The following is a 26,155-nucleotide window of genomic DNA, read 5'->3' as shown; positions in this document are numbered from 1 at the left end:
CTAGCAATCCAAGCGTTTGAGCTAATAATCCAGGGATAGGAACATGGGTCCCAATAGGACTGGGCAATTTAAATTCTGCAATAAAAAGCAAGTATCGTAATAGTGCAAATGAAAATACCTGACAGCCATAAATATTCATTTGGTGCATGATGTCCTTTGGGGAAGGAAACAGGCTGTCCTTATCCAGTCTGGCCTGTGAATGACTCCAGACCTCCACCAATGTGCTGGGTAGTAAATGTCAGTAACAATCACATTCCACAAATGAATAAGTAAATAAAACTAAATTCTGTAAGGGCAACAGGCTTCTTTCTCAGTTGATGTGGTGAGATTTGATCTCAGTTCAACATAACCACAATACAAATACTTGAGGGAGGGAAATTGACTAAGATATCCAGAGAACTCCATGTGTGCTTTACAAACAATCTAGGGGAACTTTAACAGATGTCCCAATTTAGTGTTTATCTGACATATAAGCAATTACTATAAGCAGCACTTCCGCAGTACTGCAGGTGAAATCTCCATTTCCATCTTGTACACAAGTGAGGCTCAAATCTACAAACACCTTGCCAATAACATATAAAAGGCAAGTCTTTCTTTTTTACAGATACCTACCTTATTGATATCTTTGACAGTGCCTTTCCCCAGTTCGTAGCAGACTCCGACATTGTACTGGGCTTTGCTGTAGCCTTGGTTGGCTGCTACCATGAAATAGGAGAAAGCCATATCATAGTCTTTGGCTTTCATATTTTTCAGTCCTGTTCAGGATAGGTTTAACAAACAGAAAGATTAGGGAGTATAGCTCTTAGGAGAAAAGAGATTCTTTAGAAGTCAAACTAAGAATTAAGGTGAACAGGGGGTGGTTTGTGATGCAGAAAGACACCAACATAGTGGGTTCAATTCCCAAACTGGTTAAGATCACCACAAAGGTCCAATCTTCTTGCCCTTGTCCCTCACTTGAGGTGCAGTGATCCTCAGGTTGCCTCTCCCCAATGAGTGAGCGGTTCTATGGTCTTCTGGAACTATGGTGGCATTACCAAGGTGAACAGTTTAATTACATCAATCAGTGACTTTGTGCACATTTGTTCTGTGAGAAAATGATCTGTTTCACTGATAATACCCTTCATGGCTAAATGGCCAATGAATGGTCATTGTTTTGCCAAGTATTTTAATATCCTCAGTGTGATATGGGCATCACTGGCAAGGGTGGCTATTGCTCATCCTCTGACTGCCTTTGAGAGGTGTTGGCTTGTCATCTGAACTTCTGCAACCTCCGTCTGAAGAAGGCATAGCCACAGTGCTGTTAGATATCAACATGATGTAGGTTCATTTCCATAAGGTATCCTGTACAGTATATCTTAGATAAGCAAATTCAGGACAGAGAGAATTCTCATCAGTAAAATAACTTACCAATAATGTTTAAAATTGAAGAAATGCTGGACCTTGTAGCTCCCTGCAAGTTAGATGTGGCTTTGTTTAAAATTTCTTCTGGATTTGGGTGCTCTCTCTGATTAAGCAGACCGGATAGTGGCGGTTAGCAGTTAACCAAGCAAAGCTCAACTCATTCAAGGAATCATTCAAACTAAAATCAGTGCTAAATTAGTACTGGAACAAGTTACCTGCAGGTCTCCTTGCTGGCCATCCTCACAAGACGAACCAGAGCATTCGGAGCCTCGTATATCTTTTATAAACAGTGGCTCATCTGCAGCACAGAAGAAAATCTATGAATCTCTACACACTCTAAATCTGATGAAATACCGTGCAAGGTACTCATGGAATAAAAAGCAGAAATGCAGGTGAGACTGCATGGAACAGCTAAGCTATGATGAGTCTCCCAAAAAATATTCTGGAAATACTTAAAGGAACAAGAGGACAAATAAGCAAAGAGCAAAGCCAAAAGGAGACCAAAAAAGGCAATGCATTGAGACAAGAGATGCAGTAAGTTTCAGAATGAATACTTTGCTTTTGTTTTTGGACAAGAGAGGGAAAAATCAGACACTGCAGCTAAGGAGAAATGTGGATTATTGGATGGGGTAAATATTGAGAGAGAGAGAAATTATTGGGAGTGTCTAGCGAGGTCTAGATGAGTTACATCCCAGGCTTTAAAGAGAGGCAAAGGGAGAAGAGTTGAAGCTTATACCATCTTATTCCAGACACAGGCATTGTTCTGGAGGAATGCAGGACAGCTAATGTTATCCTATTGTTTTAAAAGGCAGCAGGGGATAAACTAAGTGATTACCGGCCAGTCAGCCTAATTTTGGTGATGAGCTAGTTATTGTGAAATAAAATTCTGCAGAACAGTATAAATTATCATTTAGTGAGCCACAGAGTAATCAAGGAGAGGCAGCCAGATATGTTAAGGGCTGATTACATTTTACTAACCAGATTGGAATTTTTGAGGGACAAACAATGAGGGTCAATAACAGTAATGCACCTGTAGTTTAAATGGGTTTTGCAAGATTACTGGCAAGGTCCTACAGTGCAACTCCGGTAAATTATAAGCTCACAGCATCTCTGGGAAGGAAGCTACCAAATTCCATCCCATTCACCTCAGAGGTTCCCAATTGATGAACTGTATATGACTAGCTGCCTCAAACTACAACCCATATTTCATGTTCAGTTACAAGTGTCACACTGAGCGTTGGTGAGTAAAGTATGAATTATTATATATACTTGGTTTTAGATTTATATAACACTAAAAATGAACTGTTTATTTTATTTTTTCCAAAGGATTACATTTAAATTCAAAAAGTGATTTTGAGCTTGTAAGTCTGGAGATGACTGGTGTACAGAGTAACATACAAGCATAGACAGAAGACTGACTGGCTGGTAGAAAACAGAAGTTTCATAAGTGGGTCTTCTGTTCTGATTGGCGGGATGGTGTGACACAAAGAGGTTTGTGCTGGGGCCCTGTCACAATTTGAATCTGTGATATGGGAAGTGAAAGCATGGCAGCTAAATTTGCAGATGTTAACCCAGGTGGAAAGATATGTTGTAATGAAGACATAAGGAAGATGCAGATGGATATAAATAGATTGAGTGAGCAAAAATCAGGCAAATGGAGTATAATTGAAATAACTCCACACAGGCTGGTATCCCATCACTGAGTAACCCTTATTTACACGTGGAGAGTCTTTGATACTGATCCAGCTTCCTCAGTGCCAGCTGTCAAGTGAACAGAATTTCTGACACTCCTGTTCATATCTGTCAGCCAGGCCTGTTAACCAGGTTAACAGGCAGAAGTGGGTACTGCAGATTTCCTCCTCCTTCTCCTCAGATGCTGCCTGACCTGCTGTGCTTTTCCAGCACCACTCTAACCTTGAACCAGATTAACAGCCCCAGTCAGGGAACTCCCATATTCCATGAGATCCACCTGGCTGACTTCAAAACAATCACTACAATAATGTTGGACATTATGAAGCAGTTCCAAGTGGCAGAATAAAAAATGAAAAATGCGGAGTTCTACTTAAATAGAGAACATCTGCAAAATTCTAAGGCACAGTGAGATCTAGGTACTCTAGTACATCAGTGACATTAGGTTAGAATAGAGATACAGCAAGTAATTAGAGTCATATATCAAAGAAACAGACCCTTTCGCCCACCATGTCTATGCCTACCAACAAACATGAAACAATACTAATCCCAAATATCTGCACTTGGTCTATAGTCTACTATGCCTTGGTACTTTAAGTACTCATCCTGAAGCTTCTTAAATGTTGTGAGTACTTGCCTCCTCTGCACTCTCAAGCAGCAAGTTCCATATATTGACCATCCTCTGGGTGAAAAAGATTTCCTCAGATCTCCTGTAAACCATTTACTCCTCACCTTAAATTCATGGCCTTGGTCTTACACACGGCTGCCATGGGGAAAAGGTTCTCATGATCTATTCTGTCTCTGTGTCTCAATTGTGTACACTTCAATCAGATCCCTTCTCTACTCCACATAAACTAAACTCAGTGTATCCGATCTGTCCTCATAACTGGGACTTTTCATTTCAGACTACATCATGATCAATTTCCTCTATACCCTCTCCAGTGCAATCATGTCCTTTCAGATAGTGTGGTGACCAGAACTGCACATAGTATTCCACTTGGGCGCAATCAATGTTTAATAAATTTGTAACAAGACCTCCTTGCTCCTATATTCTATGCCTCGGTCAATGAAGGCTAGCATCCCATAAGCCTTCTTCAGCATCCAGTCCACCTGTGCTGACACCTTCAGGTATCTATGGATTTGTGCACCAAAGTTCTTTTGTTCCTCAGTATTCCCAAGAATCCTACTTATCCTTCCCTTATTAAACTTCCCAAAATGCAACACCTCGCACTTATCGGGATTAAATTCTCTCTGCCCAATTTACCAGCTGATCAATATCACACTGCAGTTTGAAGCCATCCTTCCCATTATCACCAACACCAATTTTCATGTCATCTGCAAATTTCCTATGTGTACCTTCTATATTGACATCCAAGTCGTCCATGTACATAACAAACAGCAAGGGTCGCAGCACCGAAACCTGTGGCACACTGCTGGTCACAGGCTTCCAATTACAAAAGCAACCCTCCATCATCACTGTTTGCATCCTATTTCTAAGCCAATTTTGGATCTAGCTTGCCAACTTGCCTTGGATTCCATGGGTTCCTACCTTTTGGACCAGCCTTCCGCATGGATAATTAAGGCATCAAATGAAATTCTATCCTTTATTATAAAAGACATTAAATATACAAGTACATTTTGTTTACAGGGTATTGGTGACCACATCTGAATGCCATGTGCAGTTTTTGTCTCCTGATTTATATGAAACAGATGGCTCAGAGGTTTATGGGGTTGATACCTGAAACAAGCAGCTTATTTTATGAGAAAAGCTGGGCAGACAGGGTTTGTTTTCACTGAAGTGTAAATGAAGGAGAAATGATTTTGTTGAAGTATATAAGATCCAGAATGGTTTTGACAAGGTGGACTTGGAAATGATGTTTCCTGTTGTGGGTCAGTCCAGAACTAGGGCACATTGTTTTAAATTAGATTTCTCCCTTTGAGGACAGAAATGAGGGGAAATGTTTTCTCTCAAATGGGTTGAGCCATTCTGGAACTCTGCCTCTGAATTTTCTTTTAAGTTAAGTTGAATGAAGTTAGTCAAAGGTTATTGTGGATGGGTAGGAATGTTGAATTTGAAACATTAGATCAGTCATGATTCTATTGAATAATTGAGGCACCAAACAACTTTTGCTCCTCTTTCATATGCACAAATATATATATATATGCATGTAAATAACCAGGCAAGGCACTACCTTCTCAAGGGCAATTAGGGATAGCCAACAAACACTCATTTTGCCGATAACATCCACATTCCACAAGTGGATTCTATGATCTCACAGTATCACTAAAAAGATTCTTTGTGACTCATACCTTGTTCAATGCTTTCATTTCGCTTCTGTTGCTTGGTCCTTGAGTACACGGCTTTGGCATTTGCAGGAGGGGTTGATCTGATTGATACAGAGTTCTCAACTCTCGAGTTATTGATTGAATGTGGAGTCACACACTGAGGCAAAATGCACTGTTTGAACTCTAATAACCAAGCAAAACAATATTAACAGTCAGAGAGAGATAGCACAAGGAGGGACAAGGCTTCTGCAAAATAAACATTTAGGGTGGTAGCATTTGGTTGCAGAACCTGAATTTAAATTTTTAAAAAATTTTCATGACAAAGCATCTCATTGTATCAATTATTTGAGGTGCAGTGACTCTGCTAGAGTGAAACTTGTAACGATTTAAATCTGATCTCAACTTCATGAAACAGTGTTTTGGATGATGGATTTGTGCATAGAAGTTGACAATTATTTTATTTTAGAAAAGCATGTGGTGTTAACTTGTGCCTTTTGTGTTGTGTCAAATTAAGTACTGTGGCATATAGGAAATTGATGTCTTCCTTCCCAAGTTTATTACAGCAGTACCGATCTTTGGGGATATTGATGAATTCTTCTATTTCTACTTCTGAGAGAGACCAAATCCCATAAGAGAAACCACAAAACTCTGAAACTCAGCTACACACGTGGTGCAAAGCCAAAAATATGCAAGGCTGTGGTCTCAGGAAGCCACTCTCAGTAACAGCTGTTCTAGCTGACCAAGCTAACTAGGTGTTAACGTGATTCATTTTCCAAGTGATATTACTGTTCTGGTAGGAATACACATCCTGGAAATGAGAAAATGAGATCCAAGAAGGTTGCCATGTTACATGCACATGATTAAAACTCTCAATCAGCAGCTGAGGCCCGACGTGGGGGAGGGGTATAGGAGATTCCAGTTGGTGTAGTGTCAGATAATGAAGAAGTCACTGTAATCCCTGACCACTATCTAATGGCTCTTGATACAAGGTGCATGTATATTGATAATTTAATTAAGAAAGTGTCAGGTTCTGGATGTTTTTTCATAATGGGGTACGGAACAGAGAGCGAAGTGTAATTGCTAGCAGACAGATTAGCCTGAGTTAGATGAGTACACTTAGTGCTGGGCACCTCTTTAGGTGGGACACAAAGTCATGGGTTGAAGAGATTCAGAGGTAATCCTGGGGGATCAGAATATCTTGTTATGAGGACAGACTAGAGGCACCAGGTTACATTTCCATGCGAGCACATCCTAAAAGCAGATCTAATGTGATTGAAATTATCAGGGGTAAACTGAATCATGAAAAAGCTATTTACACTGGCTGGTAAGGTAATAACAATCAACTTACAAATGCCACATAAGAGGGAAAGGAGAGATAAAAAGGATAATAAATGTTGGCCACTTGGTGGATACAGGGACACTGAACATTTTTTAAGGCACAGGTGAATTAATCTTTAACTATTAAAGAGCATAAGGGTAGGAGCAGAGTGGGGTTGAGGCCACAATCAGATCTTACTGTAGGGCTTCAGGTTCTGAATAGACTATCCCCACCCCAATTCATGTATTTTTTCAGACTGAAAAGCAAGCATTGCTGAACCCCTCTCCCAAATCAAATTTTCTTCACACATATGAAGATGGGAGATTTACATCAGCTACAGAAAGCTCATAAGTCTATCACTTATCCCAGCCTGAACTAATACCCTAAGGAAGGGTAAAAGAGATTAAGGGTGCAGGATGTCATTTACACCTCTTTGCACTTAGGTGACAGAATTCTTTCTAAAACATCTTACTGTTTCCAAAAACAGATGCTGTGCATTAGGACTGCTGTACTCACCTTATTAACAGCATATTCTGGACACATTTTACTTACTCAGACTTGTGAATATCTAAAAAACGGTGCACTTACTTATTCTGGCTGGTTCCAGAGTAGATGTAACAATGCTGTGGACAGAGAAAGGCAAGGCTGCGTCACTGTCCTGGGGACCATTGCGGTGACAGAACTGATGATGAAGGTGTCTTGCAAACTGTAAAAACACCACAGCAGCAGCACCCTGGAGGAGATCAGAACAGTGAAGCTTGTACAAAGATCAACTGTGGAATTGCACAGCACAGTTTATCGGACACGGCAGCAGGTATGACACGGCTACAGTCTTAAATGACTGGATTCACAGCACAGAACTGAAGAGTTCATATCCTATCAAAGACAAGTTGTTGAGCTGAATTCCATAAATCTGGTGGCTGCCGAAAGACTGACCAACTGGTTCGCTAGATGTCATTGTCATAGAGATGTACAGCACGGACACAGACCCTTCGGTCCAACTTGTCCATGCCGCTCAGATATCCTAATTTATTCTAGTCCCATTTGCCAGCACTTGGCCCATCCCTCACTAAGCCCTTCCTTTTCATATACCCATCTAGATGCCTTTTAAATGCGTAATTGTACCAGCCTCCACTACTTCCTCTGGCAGCTTGTTCCATACATGCACCACCCTCTGTGTGAAAAAGTTGCCCCTTAGGTCCCTTTTAAATCTTTCTCTTCTCACCCTAAACCTATGGTGTCTAGTTCTGGACTCCCTCAACCCATGAGAAAGACCTTGTCTATTTACCCTATCCATGCACCTCTTGATTTTAAAAACCTCCGTAAGGTGGCCCTCAATTTCCTAAGAAATGAAGGAGGATCTCCTGACTAGCATTTCTTTCCCATCCAGCAGCACTAAAACCAAATCAATAATTAAAACAGAAAGTACTAGAAATACTCCTTCAGGGAAGAAACCTCTCACCATTTCCCAATCTAGCCATCAGGCCAATCTCACCCTCACCCTCACCCTCACTCTGAGCTGGCCTTCCTAATTGATCAGTTGCAAAAGTTGATGAAACAGTTCTCTGCTATATTCGGGTGATTTTTACTAAAGTTTACTACTATTCCATAAGATATAAGAGGCAACTTTTTCGTGGAGAGGGTGGTGTGTATGGAATGAGCTGCCAGAGGAAGTAGTGGAGGCTGGTACAATTACAGCATTTAAAAGGCATCTGCATGGGTTTATGAATAGGAAGGGTTTAGAGGGGTATAGGACTAGATTAGTTCAGGATATCTGGTCAGCATGGATGAGTTGAACCGAAGGGTCTGTTTCCATGATATGCATCGCTATGACTCTATATACAAGCAGAATTAGACCATTTGGTCCATCAATTTTGTTGAATTATGGGTAATATATTTTTTAACCCCATTCTCCTGCATTCGTCCCCTACCCTTTGATTCCCTTACTAATTAAGAACCGATCTACTTCTGTCTTAAATATAATCAATGACCTGGCCTCCACAGTTTTCTATGACAATGAGTTCCACAGACTCATCACTCTCTGGCTAAAGGAATTCCTTTTCATCTCAGTTCTAAAGGGTCATCTCTTCACTCTGAGAGTATGCCCTCGTGTCCTAGTCTCACCTACTAGAGGAAACATGTTCTCTATGTCTAATCTATCCAAGCCACTCAGTATATGTATGTCCCTTAAACGCCCCTATCAATACCACTTCCAATACCACCCTTGACAGTGCATTCCAGACTCCTAAAACACTGTGAAAAAAGTTTTCCATCATATCCCTTTTGGCCTTGCCCCCCCCTCACCTTAAATGAATGCCTCCTAGTATTAGACATTTCAAATCTGGGAAAAAGATTCTGACCGTCACCCCTACCAATGCATCTCATAATTTTATAAACTTCTAGCAAATCCCTCCTCAGCCTTCAGCGTTACAGAGAAAACAACCCAAGGTTTTCTAGCCTGTCCTTATAGCTCATACCCTCTAATCGATGCAGCATCTTGGTAAACCTCTCCTAAGCATTCTTAATTACCAAGACCGAGGTCAGACTAACTGCCCTAGAGTTTCCTGTCTTCTGCCTCCCCATCTCCTATACAGAGTTGTTGCATTAGCCATTTTTCAGTCCTCTGGGACCCTGCTGACTCCAGCAATTCCTGAAAGATTACTACCACTGCCTCCACAATCTCCTGAGATGAGGTGAAATTTCTTCTATCAAGAGAGATGAGTGTCTTTGGAACTCCTTGTCACAGTCAGCTGTGGGAGCAGAGACCTTGTGCATATTTAAGACTGAGCTCGATTCTTGTTGAATGGGGAAAATCAAGATTTATGGGAACGGGCAGGAAAGTGGACATGAAGAATGTTGAATCAGCCATGATTTAATTGAATGGCAGAGCAGGCTTCAGGGAGAAATGGTCTATTTCTGTTCCTATTTCTTTTGGTCTTATGGAATGAGCAATTGGCAAATGGCTTCCCAGATAAGAGGGTCACCTTTATAATAATAAAAAAAACTAACCATGAAAGGAAACAAACTGGAAGTAACCAGGTTAAAGATCACACAACACCAGGTTATAGTCCAACAGTTGACAACCACCTGAAGAAGGAGCAGCGCTCCGGAAGCTAGTGCTTCCAAATGAACCTGGTGGACTACAACCTGGTGTTGTGTGATTTTTAACTTTGTACACCCTGTTCAACATCAGCACCTCCAAATCATGGAAATAACCAGTCTGAATGATTAAGATTTTGCAGATTAGCGAGTAAATAGAGACCTTCAAAGATCTTAAATTTTCTTTCAGACAGACTAAAGAAAGAGTCAGCAATGTTTACATTCTCCACTCAGAGGGATTGTTGGCAATATTGTTACTTTCTCTGTGAATATTGCCCAGTCATTGAATGGATCAAGAAATCAGTTGAACACTAAAAACTGTTACAACCAAAACTGGTGGTGAGTCCACAAACTGAAAGCAATATTCTGTTGTTTGTATTCTCACCCATCCTACAGCATCCAATCCTGAAAAACGAGGTAACTGCTTGGAACAAAATCGAGCGTTCTGCTCTTTCTCTCTCTCTTCTCCATTTCGAGAATCTGTTGAACTGAGGAATGCATATAAAAGAGAATTAAAGCTGCAGGGTCAGGATGGTCACAGAAATGAAGACATTCAGCCCAAATGAATGTACAAGAGCCGCTTCACATTCCACCTGCCCCACCTCAACCTTCCAGCATCCTTCCATTTCCCTCTTTGTTACATAATTATCCAGTTTTCTTTTGAAATAATCCAAGTTGTTCCCCTCAGCCATTTCCTGCAGTAGCAAGTTCCACATTTTTACAACTTTCTGAGTAAAGAAGAACATAAGAAATAGGAAAAGTACACCACTTGGCTCCTCGCATCTGCTCCACTATTTTAATTCAACTGTTGATCAATCAAGGCATTCACCTTGGTGTCTGCTCCCCATAATATGCAATGCCTTTATGGTTCAAGAATTGGTCTCTGTCAGTACTGAATACAGTCAATGAATCAGCCTTCACATCACACAAAGGTACAGAATTTTCAATGCTCTTAGTCCTCTGACAGAAGGAATTTCTTCTCATCTCTATCTTAAATGGGCGACCTCTTATGATGGAATTAAGTCTACTAGTTCTGGATCTTTCCTTGAGGGGTAATATTTTTTCAGCATCCACAACGCTTTGCTCTCTTCAATCTTCTATGTTTCAATAAGATCACCTCTCATTCTTCTCTAAGTTCCAGGCACCAAGTCAGTGCTGAGCTGAACGTGTTGTAGGTACACTCAATCCAGTGAGGGAGGGAGTTCCAACATTTTAAACCCTGTGACAATGAAAGAATGCTGATATGCTCCCAAGTCAGGACAGTGAACGGCTTGGAGGGGAACTTGCAGGTGGTGGTGGTGGCATTGGTTGGGGAGGATGGGGGTGTATCCCCATATACCTACTGCCCTTGTCCTGCTAGGCAGCAGAGGTCAGGAGTTTGGAAGTAGCTTTGGAACAGCCTTGGTGGTTTTTTTTAACATTAGATTCCCTACAGTGTGGAACCAAGCCCTTCGGCCCAACAAGGCCACACTGACCCTCCGAAGAGTAACCCACCCAGATCCATTTCCCTCTGACTAATGCACCTAACACTGTGGGCAATTTACCATGGCCAATTCACCTAACCTGCACATTTTTGGATTGTGGGAGGAAACCGGAGCACCTGGAGGAAACCCTTCGCAGACACGGGGAGAATGTGCAAACTCCACACAGACAGTCGCCCGAGACAGGAATCAAACCTGGGTCCCTGGTGCTGTGAGGCAGCAGTGCTGCCCACTGAGCCACTGTGCTGCCTTGCATCTTGTAGATGGAAAACTCTGCAAACAATGTGTGGTAGCTATGAATGGAGTGAATGGTGAATGCAGGGGGTGCCAATCAAGCAGGCTGCTTTGTCCTGACAGGCGTTGAAATCCTCGAGTGTTGTTGGAGCTGTACTCATCCAGGAAAAATCTAAGTAAATATTCAACTATACTCCTGATTTGCACCTTGAAATACTTGTCAATCTCACAAGGTAGATTAACGACTTACCTGCTTTTGAAGTGAGGGTGAGTTGAAACCAGAGAGGAGTTGATCACATCATCTTCAGCAGAGTGGGTGGGAGGCAGGCGCAGGGAGGATGATGGGCCAGTAATAGACCAACGGTGAAGTACTAAGTGGTAGAAGAACGAACCAGTAAATGAAACAGCCTTTGAAAAATGGCGAATAAGCCACCTGGTGAATGTGCAAAATCTGAAACAGTTCAAGACAGAATCACTTCACTGCTTTCCCAGGTCCCAACATGTTAATTTATTTTAGTGGATGTTGGCTGAGGGATAAATATCGCCCTAGGACCAGTGGGAGGGGATAGTTCTTCTTCAAATAGTATCATAGCATTCGCTACATCCATCTAAGACAGCAGACAGTGCCTTGGCTTGATCTGGAAGACAGCACTTACATCATTGCAGCATTCCCTCAGTTTTGTGTTGATGTGCCAGTTTAGATTTTCTGCTCAAAGCTCTGGTTTGTGATTTGAACTTATGGTATTTTTAAAGTGTCACCCACTGATCCACATCAACACAATTCATTATTATGAAGCCAAGTTGTCAAATGCAGACTTCTTTGGCCATTCAATGCGAGTTGGATGGACTCGCAAGACTGCTATTTCTCATTACAATACAGTACCACCACCTAGTGGTAAGGATTATGTACTACCACATACAGAGAGGTTGCAACCACCAGGAACAACAGACAGACATCAGTCACACTTTGCAGTGTCGTGTGTATGTGTTAATAAGAACAGAGTACCTCCCTGGTCGTTTACACCAAAGCCATGCCACAAAAGAGGAATTCAGGATTTAGAAACATTCATCATGTAAAGGTTCTCGCTGTTTCGTTGAATTAAGATGGACTGTAAGCTAGGTCACTCACACAAATCACCCTTGCCCCAGTACTAACAAGTGGTACGTGGGGAAGTGTCCCTACCCCTTTGACCAAAGCTCCATGTTCAAGTCCCACACTGGACTCAACTGCCAAGGAAGGTGCATTCATGACATGGCCAGGCAGATTATTAATATGCAAATCCTTCTGATAAACCTATGACAGGTAGTGAAAGTGAGCACGTCTCCTGGTCAGCCAGAGCAGTGTGTAGCTGCAGCATAGAAGCTTCACCACAATGAAAGGCTCCATGTACAGGTTCGTGTCAAGGTATAGGCTCCAGGGCAAGTACCTCCTTGATTGAGGGACGACCTTAATCAGACTATACAAAAATGTTAGAACACATCTCTTGAGCAGGTAGGACTTGAACCTGGATCTTATGGCCAAGAGGTACAGGTGCAACCATAGAGTCATAGAGATGTACAGCATGGAAACAGACCCTTTGGCCCAACATGTCCATGCCGACCACTATGCCACAACAACCCTCACTGTCCAATTAATAAGTTTGTCAAACCTAGTTCATAACAAAGTCCTTGCTTTAGTAAGCTGTGTTCTGTCTCAATTACTGGATATAGGTAGGGGCATTGTCCTTACAGTCTGCTCAGCCAAAAGAAGACAGCACACATATCAAAGCCCTGCAGGGTCATAGCTGTGAGACTGAGTCTCATTCTGATGAGCATATGGTGGTGACTTGTGAACAACAGCAGTCAGCAGCAAGAAATGACCACTTTGTTCTTGACTTCAAGCTGGAGTAAGTTTCTTTTTAATTCACTCATGGGATGTGGGCTTTGTTGACTCACTGGCGTTTATTGCCTGTCCCTAGTTGCCCTGAGAAGGTAGTAGTGAGCTGTTTTCTTGAACCACTGCAGTCCATGTGGTGTAGATTGACTCACAATGTCCTTAAGAAGCGACTACCAGGACTTTGACCCAATGACAGTAAAGAAACAGTGATATATTTCTAAGGCAAGATGGTGAGTGGCTTGGAGGCGAATTTGCAGATGGTGGTGTTTCCAAGTATCTGCTGCCCTTGTTCTTCTAGATGGAACTGGCTGGGAGTTTAGAAGTGTTGTCTAAGGATCTTTAGTGAATTTCTGCAATGCATTTTTGCGGACAGTATACACAGCTACTACTGAGCATTGGTGGTGGAGGGAGTGAATGTTTGTGGGTCTGGTGCCAGTCAAGGAGGTTGCTTTATAATAGGATGACGTTAAGCTTCTTGAATGTTGCTGGGGCTGTATCCATTCAGACAAGTGGGGAGTATTCCATTACGTTCCTGGCTTGTGCACTGTCGACAGTGGACTGATTTTAGGGAGTCAGGTGGTGAGTTACTCGTAGCAGTAATCATAGCCTCTGACCTGCTCTTGTAATCTAACAATGTTTATGTGGGGAGTCCAGTTGCATTTTAGATCAATGGTAACCCCCAGGATGTTGTTAGTAGGGGATTCAATGATGGTAAAACCATACAAAAGAACAGGATTTTTATAGCTTATCATCAGTAAGAGTCAATGTGAGGAAGACTTCACCAGGGCAAGCTAGAGTCCAGGTGAGAATACTGGAGAATTTGGCTTAAAGTAGGCATTTAGTGCAAAGGGGATAAGAGGTGCTTTAAGTATAGTTTACTGCAAGAAGTGTGCTCAGTGAGGAGTCGAAAAGTGTAGCGCTGGAAAAGCACAGCAGGTCAGGCATCATCTGAGGAGGAAAGTCGACGTTTTGGCTGAGTGAGGAGTTTAGTGAAGGGTGAAGAATTTTTTTTCAAACATGCTTCTTCAGTAAGTTCATTGGCTAATGAGTACTAGTTTTAAGGATTGTCTTTAAGTTGTTGCCATAATAAACTTATGATAAAACTGACTGGTCGGGAAAATATTTAAAACTGGGTGGAATGTAGAATTACAAGGAATGAAGGCATAAAAGAAAGTAGCAAGAAGAATCTTCCCAGTCTAGAAAGATGTGTTGTATGAAATGCATAGGGGTCTCTGCTTATCTATACTGCACACAAAACAATAATTGCTCTCCTTCAAACAGACAGTTAACAGGAAATTCAATAGAAGTGCGTAAAATGTTGATCTGTTTATCTTAGTAGTGTGGATAATGTTTCCACTGGCAGAAGGACAATGTAAAGAGATCATGTTCTTGCATGGATAGGATAAATAGACAAAGTCTTTTCCCTGGGGTCGGGGAGTCCAGAACTAGAGGGCATAGGTTTAGGGTGAGAGAGGAAAGATATAAAAGAGACCTAAGGGGCAATGTTTTCACACAGAGGTGGTACGTCTATGGAATGAGATGGTGGAGGAGTGGAGGAGCGGGGGGTGGAGGAGCGGGGGGGTGGGGAAGAAGAGATAGGGGAGCGAGAGATAACGAGGTGGGGGGGGGGAGAAGGACAAGGGGCCGGGGGGAGAGGTATAAGGGGGGGGGGGGGGGGGAAAGAAGAGATATAAGGGGGGGGGAGAGAAGAGATATAAGGGGCGGGGGAGAAGAGATATAAGGGGCGGGGGAGAAGAGATATGGGGGGGGGAAGAGAAGAGATATAAGGGGGGGGAGAAGAGATATGGGGGGGGAGAGAAGAGATATAAGGAGGGGGGGGAAGAGAAGAGATATAAGGGGGGGGAGAGAAGAGATATAAGGGGGGGGGAGAGAAGAGATATGGGGGGGGGAGGGGGAGAAGAGAGATAAGGGGGGGGGAGGGGGAGAAGAGAGATAAGGGGGGGGGAGGGGGAGAAGAGAGATAAGGGGGGGGGGAGAGAAGAGAGATAAGGGGGGGGAGAAGAAGAGAGATATGGGGGGGGAGAAGAGGAGAGATGGGGGGGGAGAAGAGGAGAGATGGGGGGGGAGAAGAGGAGAGATGGGGGGGGAGAAGAGGAGAGATGGGGGGGGAGAAGAGGAGAGATGGGGGGGGAGAAGAGGAGAGATGGGGGGGAAAGAGAGATGGGGGGGGAAAGAGAGAGATAAGGGGGGGGGAAGAGAGAGATAAGGGGGGGGGAAGAGAGAGATAAGGGGGGGGGAAGAGAGAGATAAGGGGGGGGGAAGAGAGAGATAAGGGGGGGGGAAGAGAGAGATAGGGGGGGGGGGAAGAGAGAGATGGGGGGGGGGAAGAGAGAGATAAAGGGGGGGGAAGAGAGAGATAAAGGGGGGGGAAGAGAGATAAAGGGGGGGGAAGAGAGATAAAGGGGGGGGAAGAGAGATTAAGGGGGGGGAAGAGAGATTAAGGGGGGGGAAGAGAGATTAAGGGGGGGGAAGAGAGATTAAGGGGGGGGAAGAGAGATTAAGGGGGGGGAAGAGAGATTAAGGGGGGGGAAGAGAGATTAAGGGGGGGGAAGAGAGATTAAGGGGGGGGAAGAGAGATTAAGGGGGGGGAAGAGAGATTAAGGGGGGGGAAGAGAGATTAAGGGGGGGGAAGAGAGATTAAGGGGGGGGAAGAGAGATTAAGGGGGGGGAAGAGAGATTAAGGGGGGGGAAGAGAGATTAAGGGGGGGAAGAGAGATTAAGGGGGGGGAAGAGAGATTAAGGGGGGGGAAGAGAGATTAAGGGGGGGGAAGAGAGATTAAGGGGGGGGAAGAGAGATTAAGGGGGGGGAAGAGAGATTAAGGGGGGGGAAGAGAGATTAAGGGGGGGGAAGAGAGATTAAGGGGGGGGAAGAGAGATTAAGGGGGGGGAAGAGAGATTAAGGGGGGGAAGAGAGATTAAGGGGGGGGAAGAGAGATTAAGGGGGGGAAGAGAGATTAAGGGGGGGAAGAGAGATTAAGGGGGGGGAGAGAGATTAAGGGGGGGGAAGAGAGATTAAGGGGGGGGGAAGAGAGATTAAGGGGGGGAGAGAGATTAAGGGGGGGGAAGAGAGATAAGGGGGGGGAAGAGAGATTAAGGGGGGGGAAGAGAGATTAAGGGGGGGGGAAGAGAGATAAGGGGGGGGAAGAGAGATTAAGGGGGGGAAGAGAGATAAGGGGGGGAAAGAGAGATAGGGGGGGGGAAGAGAGAGATAAGGGGGGGGGAAGAGAGAGATAAGGGGGGGGAAGAGAGAGATAAGGGGGGGGGAAGAGAGAGATAAGGGGGGGGGAAGAGAGAGATAAGGGGGGGGGAAGAGAGAGATAGGGGGGGGGGGAAGAGAGAGATTGGGGGGGGGGGAAGAGAGAGTGGGGGGGGGGAAGAGAGAGATAAAGGGGGGGGAAGAGAGAGATAAAGGGGGGGAAGAGAGATAAAGGGGGGGAAGAGAGATAAAGGGGGGGGAAGAGAGTTAAAGGGGGGGGGGAGAGATAAAGGGGGGGAAGAGAGATAAAGGGGGGGGAAGAGAGATAAGGGGGGGGAGAGAGATAAAGGGGGGGGAAGAGAGATTAAGGGGGGGGAAGAGAGATTAAGGGGGGGGAAGAGAGATTAAGGGGGGGGAAGAGAGATTAAGGGGGGGGAAGAGAGATTAAGGGGGGGGAAGAGAGATTAAGGGGGGGGAGAGAGATTAAGGGGGGGGAAGAGAGATTAGGGGGGGGAAGAGAGATTAAGGGGGGGGAAGAGAGATTAAGGGGGGGGAAGAGAGATTAAGGGGGGGGAGAGAGATTAAGGGGGGGGAAGAGAGATTAAGGGGGGGGAAGAGAGATTAAGGGGGGGGAAGAGAGATTAGGGGGGGGAAGAGAGATTAAGGGGGGGGAGAGGAGGTTAGGGGGGGGAAGAGAGATTAAGGGGGGGGAAGAGAGATTACGGGGGGGAAGAGAGATTAGGGGGGGGAAGAGAGATTAGGGGGGGAGAGAGATTAAGGGGGGGAAGAGCGATTAAGGGGGGGGAAGAGAGATTAAGGGGGGGGAAGAGAGATTAAGGGGGGGAAGAGAGATTAAGGGGGGGAAGAGAGATTAAGGGGGGGAAGAGAGTTAAGGGGGGGAAGAGAGATTAAGGGGGGGGAATGAGAGATTAAGGGGGGGGAGAGAGATTAAGGGGGGGAGTGAGTTAAGGGGGGGGAGAGTGATTAAGGGGGGGGATGAGAGATAAGGGGGGGGAAAGAGAGATAAGGGGGGGAAAGAGAGATAAGGGGGGGGAAAGAGAGATAAGGGGGGGAAAGAGAGATAAGGGGGGGAAAGAGAGATAAGGGGGGGAAGAGAGATAGGGGGGGGAAGAGAGATAAGGGGGGGAAAGAGAGATTGGGGGGGGAAAGAGAGATAAGGGGGGGGAAAGAGAGATAGGGGGGGGAAAGAGAGATAAGGGGGGGGAAAGAGAGATAAGGGGGGGGAAGAGAGATAAGGGGGGGGAAGAGAGATAAGGGGGGGGAAGAGAGATAAGGGGGGGGAAGAGAGATAAGGGGGGGGAAGAGAGATAAGGGGGGGGAAGAGAGATAAGGGGGGGAAGAGAGATAAGGGGGGGGAAGAGAGATAAGGGGGGTGGGGAGACAAGGCGGGAGACAAGGGGGGTGGGGGAGACAAGGGGGGTGGGGGGAGACAAGGGGGGTGGGGGGAGACAAGGGGGGTGGGGGGAGACAAGGGGGGTGGGGGGAGACAAGGGGGGTGGGGGGAGACAAGGGGGGTGGGGGGAGACAAGGGGGGATGGGGGGAGACAAGGGGGGATGGGGGGAGACAAGGGGGGATGGGGGGAGACAAGGGGGGATGGGGGGGAGACAAGGGCGGATGGGGGGGAGACAAGGGCGGATGGGGGGGGAGAGATAAGGGCGGATGGGGGGGGAGAGATAAGGGCGGATGGGGGGGGAGAGATAAGGGCGGATGGGGGGGGAGAGATAAGGGCGGATGGGGGGGGAGAGATAAGGGCGGATGGGGGGGGAGAGATAAGGGCGGATGGGGGGGAGAGATAAGGGCGGATGGGGGGGGAGAGATAAGGGCGGATGGGGGGGGAGAGATAAGGGCGGATGGGGGGGGAGAGATAAGGGCGGATGGGGGGGGAGAGATAAGGGCGGATGGGGGGGGAGAGATAAGGGCGGATGGGGGGGGAGAGATAAGGGCGGATGGGGGGGAGAGATAAGGGCGGATGGGGGGGGAGAGATAAGGGCGGATGGGGGGGGAGAGATAAGGGCGGATGGGGGGGGAGAGATAAGGGCGGATGGGGGGGGAGAGATAAGGGCGGATGGGGGGGGAGAGATAAGGGCGGATGGGGGGGGAGAGATAAGGGCGGATGGGGGGGGAGAGATAAGGGCGGATGGGGGGGGAGAGATAAGGGCGGATGGGGGGGAGAGATAAGGGCGGATGGGGGGGGAGAGATAAGGGCGGATGGGGGGGGAGAGATAAGGGCGGATGGGGGGGGAGAGATAAGGGCGGATGGGGGGGGAGAGATAAGGGCGGATGGGGGGGGAGAGATAAGGGCGGATGGGGGGGGAGAGATAAGGGCGGATGGGGGGGGAGAGATAAGGGCGGATGGGGGGGGAGAGATAAGGGCGGATGGGGGGGGAGAGATAAGGGCGGATGGGGGGGGAGAGATAAGGGCGGATGGGGGGGGAGAGATAAGGGCGGATGGGGGGGGAGAGATAAGGGCGGATGGGGGGGGAGAGATAAGGGCGGATGGGGGGGGAGAGATAAGGGCGGATGGGGGGGGAGAGATAAGGGCGGATGGGGGGGGAGAGATAAGGGCGGATGGGGGGGGAGAGATAAGGGCGGATGGGGGGGGAGAGATAAGGGCGGATGGGGGGGGAGAGATAAGGGCGGATGGGGGGGGAGAGATAAGGGCGGATGGGGGGGGAGAGATAAGGGCGGATGGGGGGGGAGAGATAAGGGCGGATGGGGGGGAGAGATAAGGGCGGATGGGGGGGGAGAGATAAGGGCGGATGGGGGGGGAGAGATAAGGGCGGATGGGGGGGAGAGATAAGGGCGGATGGGGGGGGAGAGATAAGGGCGGATGGGGGGGGAGAGATAAGGGCGGATGGGGGGGGAGAGATAAGGGCGGATGGGGGGGGAGAGATAAGGGCGGATGGGGGGGGAGAGATAAGGGCGGATGGGGGGGGAGAGATAAGGGCGGATGGGGGGGGAGAGATAAGGGCGGATGGGGGGGGAGAGATAAGGGCGGATGGGGGGGGAGAGATAAGGGCGGATGGGGGGGGAGAGATAAGGGCGGATGGGGGGGGAGAGATAAGGGCGGATGGGGGGGGAGAGATAAGGGCGGATGGGGGGGGAGAGATAAGGGCGGATGGGGGGGGGAGAGATAAGGGCGGATGGGGGGGGAGAGATAAGGGCGGATGGGGGGGGAGAGATAAGGGCGGATGGGGGGGGAGAGATAAGGGCGGATGGGGGGGGAGAGATAAGGGCGGATGGGGGGGGAGAGATAAGGGCGGATGGGGGGGGAGAGATAAGGGCGGATGGGGGGGGAGAGATAAGGGCGGATGGGGGGGGAGAGATAAGGGCGGATGGGGGGGGAGAGATAAGGGCGGATGGGGGGGGAGAGATAAGGGCGGATGGGGGGGGAGAGATAAGGGCGGATGGGGGGGAAGGGCGGATGGGGGGGGAGAGATAAGGGCGGATGGGGGGGGAGAGATAAGGGCGGATGGGGGGGGAGAGATAAGGGCGGATGGGGGGGGAGAGATAAGGGCGGATGGGGGGGGAGAGATAAGGGCGGATGGGGGGGGAGAGATAAGGGCGGATGGGGGGGGAGAGATAAGGGCGGATGGGGGGGGAGAGATAAGGGCGGATGGGGGGGGAGAGATAAGGGCGGATGGGGGGGGAGAGATAAGGGCGGATGGGGGGGGAGAGATAAGGGCGGATGGGGGGGGAGAGATAAGGGCGGATGGGGGGGGAGAGATAAGGGCGGATGGGGGGGGAGAGATAAGGGCGGATGGGGGGGGAGAGATAAGGGCGGATGGGGGGGGAGAGATAAGGGCGGATGGGGGGGGAGAGATAAGGGCGGATGGGGGGGGAGAGATAAGGGCGGATGGGGGGGGAGAGATAAGGGCGGATGGGGGGGGAGAGATAAGGGCGGATGGGGGGGGAGAGATAAGGGCGGATGGGGGGGGAGAGATAAGGGCGGATGGGGGGGGAGAGATAAGGGCGGATGGGGGGGGAGAGATAAGGGCGGATGGGGGGGGAGAGATAAGGGCGGATGGGGGGGGAGAGATAAGGGCGGATGGGGGGGGAGAGATAAGGGCGGATGGGGGGGGAGAGATAAGGGCGGATGGGGGGGGAGAGATAAGGGCGGATGGGGGGGGAGAGATAAGGGCGGATGGGGGGGGGAGAGATAAGGGCGGATGGGGGGGGAGAGATAAGGGCGGATGGGGGGGGAGAGATAAGGGCGGATGGGGGGGGAGAGATAAGGGCGGATGGGGGGGGAGAGATAAGGGCGGATGGGGGGGGGGAAGAGATAAGGGCGGATGGGGGGGGGGGGAAGAGATAAGGGCGGATGGGGGGGGGGGAAGAGATAAGGGCGGATGGGGGGGGGAAGAGATAAGGGCGGATGGGGGGGGGGGAAGAGATAAGGGCGGATGGGGGGGGGGAAGATATAAGGGCGGATGGGGGGGGGGAAGATATAAGGGCGGATGGGGGGGGGAGATATAAGGGCGGATGGGGGGGGGAGATATAAGGGCGGATGGGGGGGGGGAGATATAAGGGCGGATGGGGGGGGGGGGAGATATAAGGGCGGATGGGGGGGGGGAAGAGATAAGGGCGGATGGGGGGGGGGGAAGAGATAAGGGCGGATGGGGGGGGGGGAAGAGATAAGGGCGGATGGGGGGGGGGGAAGAGATAAGGGCGGATGGGGGGGGGGAGAAGAGATAAGGGCGGATGGGGGGAGGGGGGAAGAGATAAGGGCGGATGGGGGGGGGGAAGAGATAAGGGCGGATGGGGGGGGGGGAAGAGATAAGGGCGGATGGGGGGGGGGGAAGAGATAAGGGCGGATGGGGGGGGGGGGAAGAGATAAGGGCGGATGGGGGGGGGGGAAGAGATAAGGGCGGATGGGGGGGGGGGAAGAGATAAGGGCGGATGGGGGGGGGGGGAAGAGATAAGGGCGGATGGGGGGGGAGATATAAGGGCGGATGGGGGGGGGGAGATATAAGGGCGGATGGGGGGGAGAGATAAGGGGGGGGGAGAGATAAGGGGGGGGGAGAGATAAGGGGGGGGGAGATAAGGGGGGGGGGAGATAAGGGGGGGGGGAGATAAGGGGGGGGGAGATAAGGGGGGGGAGAGATAAGGGGGGGGAGAGATAAGGGGGGGGAGAGATAAGGGGGGGGAGAGATAAGGGGGGGGAGAGATAAGGGGGGGGAGAGATAAGGGGGGGGAGAGATAAGGGGGGGGAGATAAGGGGGGGGAGATAAGGGGGGGGAGATAAGGGGGGGGAGATAAGGGGGGGAGATAAGGGGGGGGGGAGATAAGGGGGGGGGGAGATAAGGGGGGGGGAGATAAGGGGGGGGGGAGATAAAGGGGGGGGGGAGATAAAGGGGGGGGAGATAAAGGGGGGGGAGATAAGGGGGGGGAGATAAGGGGGGGAGATAAGGGGGGGGAGATAAGGGGGGGGAGATAAGGGGGGGGAGATAAGGGGGGGGGAGATAAGGGGGGGGGAGATATGGGGGGGATAAGGGGGGAGGATGGGGGGGGGATGGGGGGGAATGGGGGGATAAGGGGGGGGAGAGATAAGGGGGGGGGTGAGATAAGGGGGGGGGAGATAAGGGGGGGGGAGATAAGGGGGGGGGAGATAAGGGGGGGGGAGATAAGGGGGGGGGAGATAAGGGGGGGGGGAGATAAGGGGGGGGGAGATAAGGGGGGGGGGAGATAAGGGGGGGGGAAGATAAGGGGGGGGGAGATAAGGGGGGGAGATAAGGGGGGGGAGATAAGGGGGGGAGATAAGGGGGGGGAGATAAGGGGGGGGAGATAAGGGGAGGGAGATAAGGGGGGGGATTGGGGGAGATAAGGGGGGGGATTGGGGGGGATAAGGGGGGGGATGGGGGGGATAAGGGGGGGGATGGGGGGGATAAGGGGGGAGGATGGGGGGGGGATGGGGGGGGATAAGGGGGGGGTGAGATAAGGGGGGGTGAGATAAGGGGGGGTGAGATAAGGGGGGGTGAGATAAGGGGGGGTGAGATAAGGGGGGGTGAGATAAGGGGGGGTGAGATAAGGGGGGGTGAGATAAGGGGGGGTGAGATAAGGGCGGATGGGAGAATAAGGGGGGGAGAATAAAGGGGGGGGAGAATAAAGGGGGGGGGAGAATAAAGGGGGGGGAGAATACAAGGGGGGGGAGAATACAAGGGGGGGGAGAATACAAGGGGGGGGAGAATACAAGGGGGGGGAGAATACAAGGGGGGGGAGAATACAAGGGGGGGGAGAATACAAGGGGGGGGAGAGAATAAAAGGGGGGGGAGAAAATAAGGGGGAGGGATAAGGGGGGATTCACCCATGGGGGGGGATATAAGGGGGGGGGGGGATAGGGACTTCACCCATGGGGGTACGGAGGTGCTTTAGTCCCTGGTTGTTTGCGGTGGGGTGTCTATAGGCCCGGGGGCTGCGCGCTGTGTACACTCCCGTCCGTCCCCGTCCTTTCCTCACCCCCTCACCCCGGGCCTGTCGATCCTGCCCTTACCTCTCCAAGCCGCGGCCTTTATTCTCCACATTCTGCTCGAGCCCGGCCTCCCCTCTCCGCCAATCAGCGGCCGGGCTCACCCGGCGATGCGTCATCACGCCACGTCCGCTCCGCCGTCTTCCCTCCGGACCGTATTCACAATGACGTCACAGCCCGCCCACCAACATCCGGTCTCTCAAATCCATGATGAAAAGTGGCCTTTTCACACTATTCTCTCTAAATACCAATGAGTATAGTCTCTTTTCTTTTCTCTCCTCTTTCCCCCCACCCCACTGATGTCACGGCTATACTAAGATTCTCCAGCATTTTCTGTGGTATCCCAATACCTACTTTGTGGTTGTTCACTGGTTTCCCCTGCCACCCTCCACATCAAATCACAATGTTCAAGTCCCATCTGCTGCAGAGATGTGCAATGTGTTACAGGATGATGAAAAAAAAATACTTTCATACAGGTTCCTGATAAAAACTCACCCAGAAAATACCAAACCCACAGACACCAGGGAAGACTGTTGCATAGGGGTAATGTTATGCCGAGGCCCAAGCTAATGCTTTGAATTTAAATGCCATCGTGGTAGCTGATGGAATTTAAATTCGACTCAAACCTGCAATTGAAAGCTAGTGACCATCAATTGTTGAATAAACCTATCTAGTTCATGTCTATCTCTTTAGGGAAGAGTTTGTTGCTTGTATTCACACAAGTATGAATCCAGACCCACATGAACCTGGTTGACTCTTAACTACCAGCTAAAACGGTCCTAGCAAGTCATCGGTTCAAAGGACAATTAGGGATTTCAAGAAAATGCTGGCCTTGCCAACAATTCCACATTCTTGTGAAGAGGTTAGACAACAAATATATAACCCAATTGTGATGTTAGTTTCTACAATGTTATACGGATTTCTTCAGCTTCAATTGAAAACTTTGAACCATGGTATTCCAATTTTATGTATCTTAAGCACAACAATTACTCAGCAAATTGGCAGAAGTAGAATGTAAATTATTGAAAAATCTGGAATTTTAAAATTGGACTAAAGAGGTAGCGTGAGGTAAGTTAATGGGGCTAAAGGTAGACAGGTGTACTGGCCCTGATGGAATGCATCCCAGGATACTAAAAGAGATGGTAGAGGAAATAGCAAATGAGATAGGGGTAATTTTTCAAAATTTGCTGGACTCTGATAGTGGTTCCAGTAAACTGGAAAACAACAAATGTGATGCCACGGTTTGAAAAAGGATATAAACCAAAGGCAGATAATTATAGGGCCGTTAGCTTAACTTCTGCAGTGGGGAAAATGCTTGAATCTATAATCAAGGAAGAAATAACAAGGATCTGCATAGAAATTGTCCCATCAGACAGAAGCAGCATGGGTTCATGAAAGGTCATATAAAGGTATGTTTAACTAAGTTATCAAACTTCATTTAGAACATTATGAGGGTGGTGGACAACAGGGAACTGATGAATGTGGTGTTTCTGGAATTCCAGAAGATATAACACAGTACTGCACAAAAGGCTGATGCATAAGATACAGGTACATGGTGTTATGGGCAATGTAATAGCTTGGATAGAAGATTGGTTAACTAACAGAAAGCAAAGAGTGGGGATAAATGAGTGTTTTTCTGGTTGGTGATCAATGGCTAGTCATAGTCGTGTGCCTCAGGGTTGTATTGGGACTACAATTGTTTACAATTTACATAGATGATTTAGAGTTGGGGATCAAGTGTAGTGTGTCAAAGTTCACAGATGACACTGACATGAGTGGTAGAGCAAAGTGTGGAAAGGATACAAAATATGCAGAGGGATATAATTAGGTTGTGAGTGCAAAAAGGTCTGGCAGATGGAGCACATGTTGGTAAATGTGAGGTCATCCATTTTGGTAGGAATAACAACAAAATAGACTATTATTTAAATGGTGAAAAATTGCAGCATGATGCTCTATAGAGGGACCTGGTATCCTTGTGCATAAATCAAAAAAGTTGGTTTTGCAGGTGCAGCAGGTAATAAAGAAGGCGAATAGAATAACGTCCTTCATTGTTAGAGTGATGGAGTTTAAAAAAGAAGGGTTGTGAGACCACACCTAGAGTACTGTATACAGTTTTGGTCTCCTTAGTTGAGAAAGGATATACTGGCAATGGATGAAGTGCAGAGGACATTTACTAGATTGATCCCAGAATTGAGAGGGTTGGCTTATAAGGAGAGGTTGACTAGACTGGGACTATACCCATTGGTATTTAGAAGAATGAGGGGGATCTTATGGAAACATATAATGAATGGAATAGATATGATAGAGCAGGGAAGTTGTTTCCAATAGTGAGTGAAATTAGAATGAGGGGGCATAGCCTCAAAATAAGGTGAAGTAGATTTAGGACTGAGTGGAGGAGGAACTTCTTCCACCCCAAGGGTTTGTGAATTTCTGGAATTCCCTGCCAGTAAAGTAGTCGAGGCCACCTCATTGGATGTTTTTAAGGCAAAGATAGATTTTTGAACAGTAAAGGAATTAAGTGTTATGGATGGAGGTGAGGGATGGGGGTGGGGGGTGGTCAGTGGAACTCAGTCTGTGAAAAGATCAGCCATGATCTTATTGAATGGCAGAGCAGGCTCATTGGGCCAAATGGCCTACTCCTGCTCCTATATCTTATGTTCTTATGGGATTTTTTTGTGCTTTTTAAAACTTTGGAATGAAATGACAAAAAACTGTTTTAAAACCAAGTATTTACAAGAATAGCTGCATCTTTTGAAAGCAAGGAATTTGATACCTTTTACGAACCATGTTTGTGTAGCTGTGAGTTCTAGAAATGTGCAGATAAACTGGGGGCAAGGGGCTATTTACAAGTGAAGCTGACCCAATGTCAAATTTGCGTTTGATTACATCCTTGTGAATTAACTTAGGCCATTTTTACACATTAAAGACAGCAGAAAATACAATCTGCTGCAGTGACAGCTTTTGCTAATGCCTATGGTACCATGTTATGATTGAACAAAGGTGCACAAATGGTCATTGCAGAATCAATCTTTACACATCAATTATTGAAGAGAAACAGAAGAAAAG

General features: G+C 48.2%; 1 protein-coding gene across 3 annotated transcripts in view; it reads right to left on the bottom strand.

The window, feature by feature from the left end:
• dele1 (DAP3 binding cell death enhancer 1) overlaps window positions 1-23,239 on the bottom strand; it is a 38,314-nt gene extending 15,075 nt beyond the window's left edge. For all 3 annotated transcript variants that reach the window (XM_072590326.1, XM_072590327.1, XM_072590328.1), the window contains exons 1-8: window positions 23,114-23,239; window positions 11,759-11,879; window positions 10,179-10,281; window positions 7,283-7,427; window positions 5,401-5,559; window positions 1,617-1,699; window positions 1,408-1,504; window positions 613-755 (exon numbers count right to left, since the gene is read on the bottom strand). In XM_072590326.1, the coding sequence (XP_072446427.1) occupies window positions 613-755; window positions 1,408-1,504; window positions 1,617-1,699; window positions 5,401-5,559; window positions 7,283-7,427; window positions 10,179-10,281; window positions 11,759-11,879; window positions 23,114-23,144 (882 nt within the window). In that variant the 5' untranslated portion in view covers window positions 23,145-23,239. The remainder of the gene's footprint in view (window positions 1-612; window positions 756-1,407; window positions 1,505-1,616; window positions 1,700-5,400; window positions 5,560-7,282; window positions 7,428-10,178; window positions 10,282-11,758; window positions 11,880-23,113) is intronic.
• Between the last annotated feature and the right edge of the window lie 2,916 nt (window positions 23,240-26,155).

Source organism: Chiloscyllium punctatum, chromosome 20, assembly GCF_047496795.1.
Source record: "Chiloscyllium punctatum isolate Juve2018m chromosome 20, sChiPun1.3, whole genome shotgun sequence".
Lineage (NCBI taxonomy): Eukaryota > Metazoa > Chordata > Chondrichthyes > Orectolobiformes > Hemiscylliidae > Chiloscyllium > Chiloscyllium punctatum.
The sequence above is the reverse complement of the archived record's forward strand: the minus strand, read 5'-3'. Positions and strand labels throughout refer to the sequence as shown.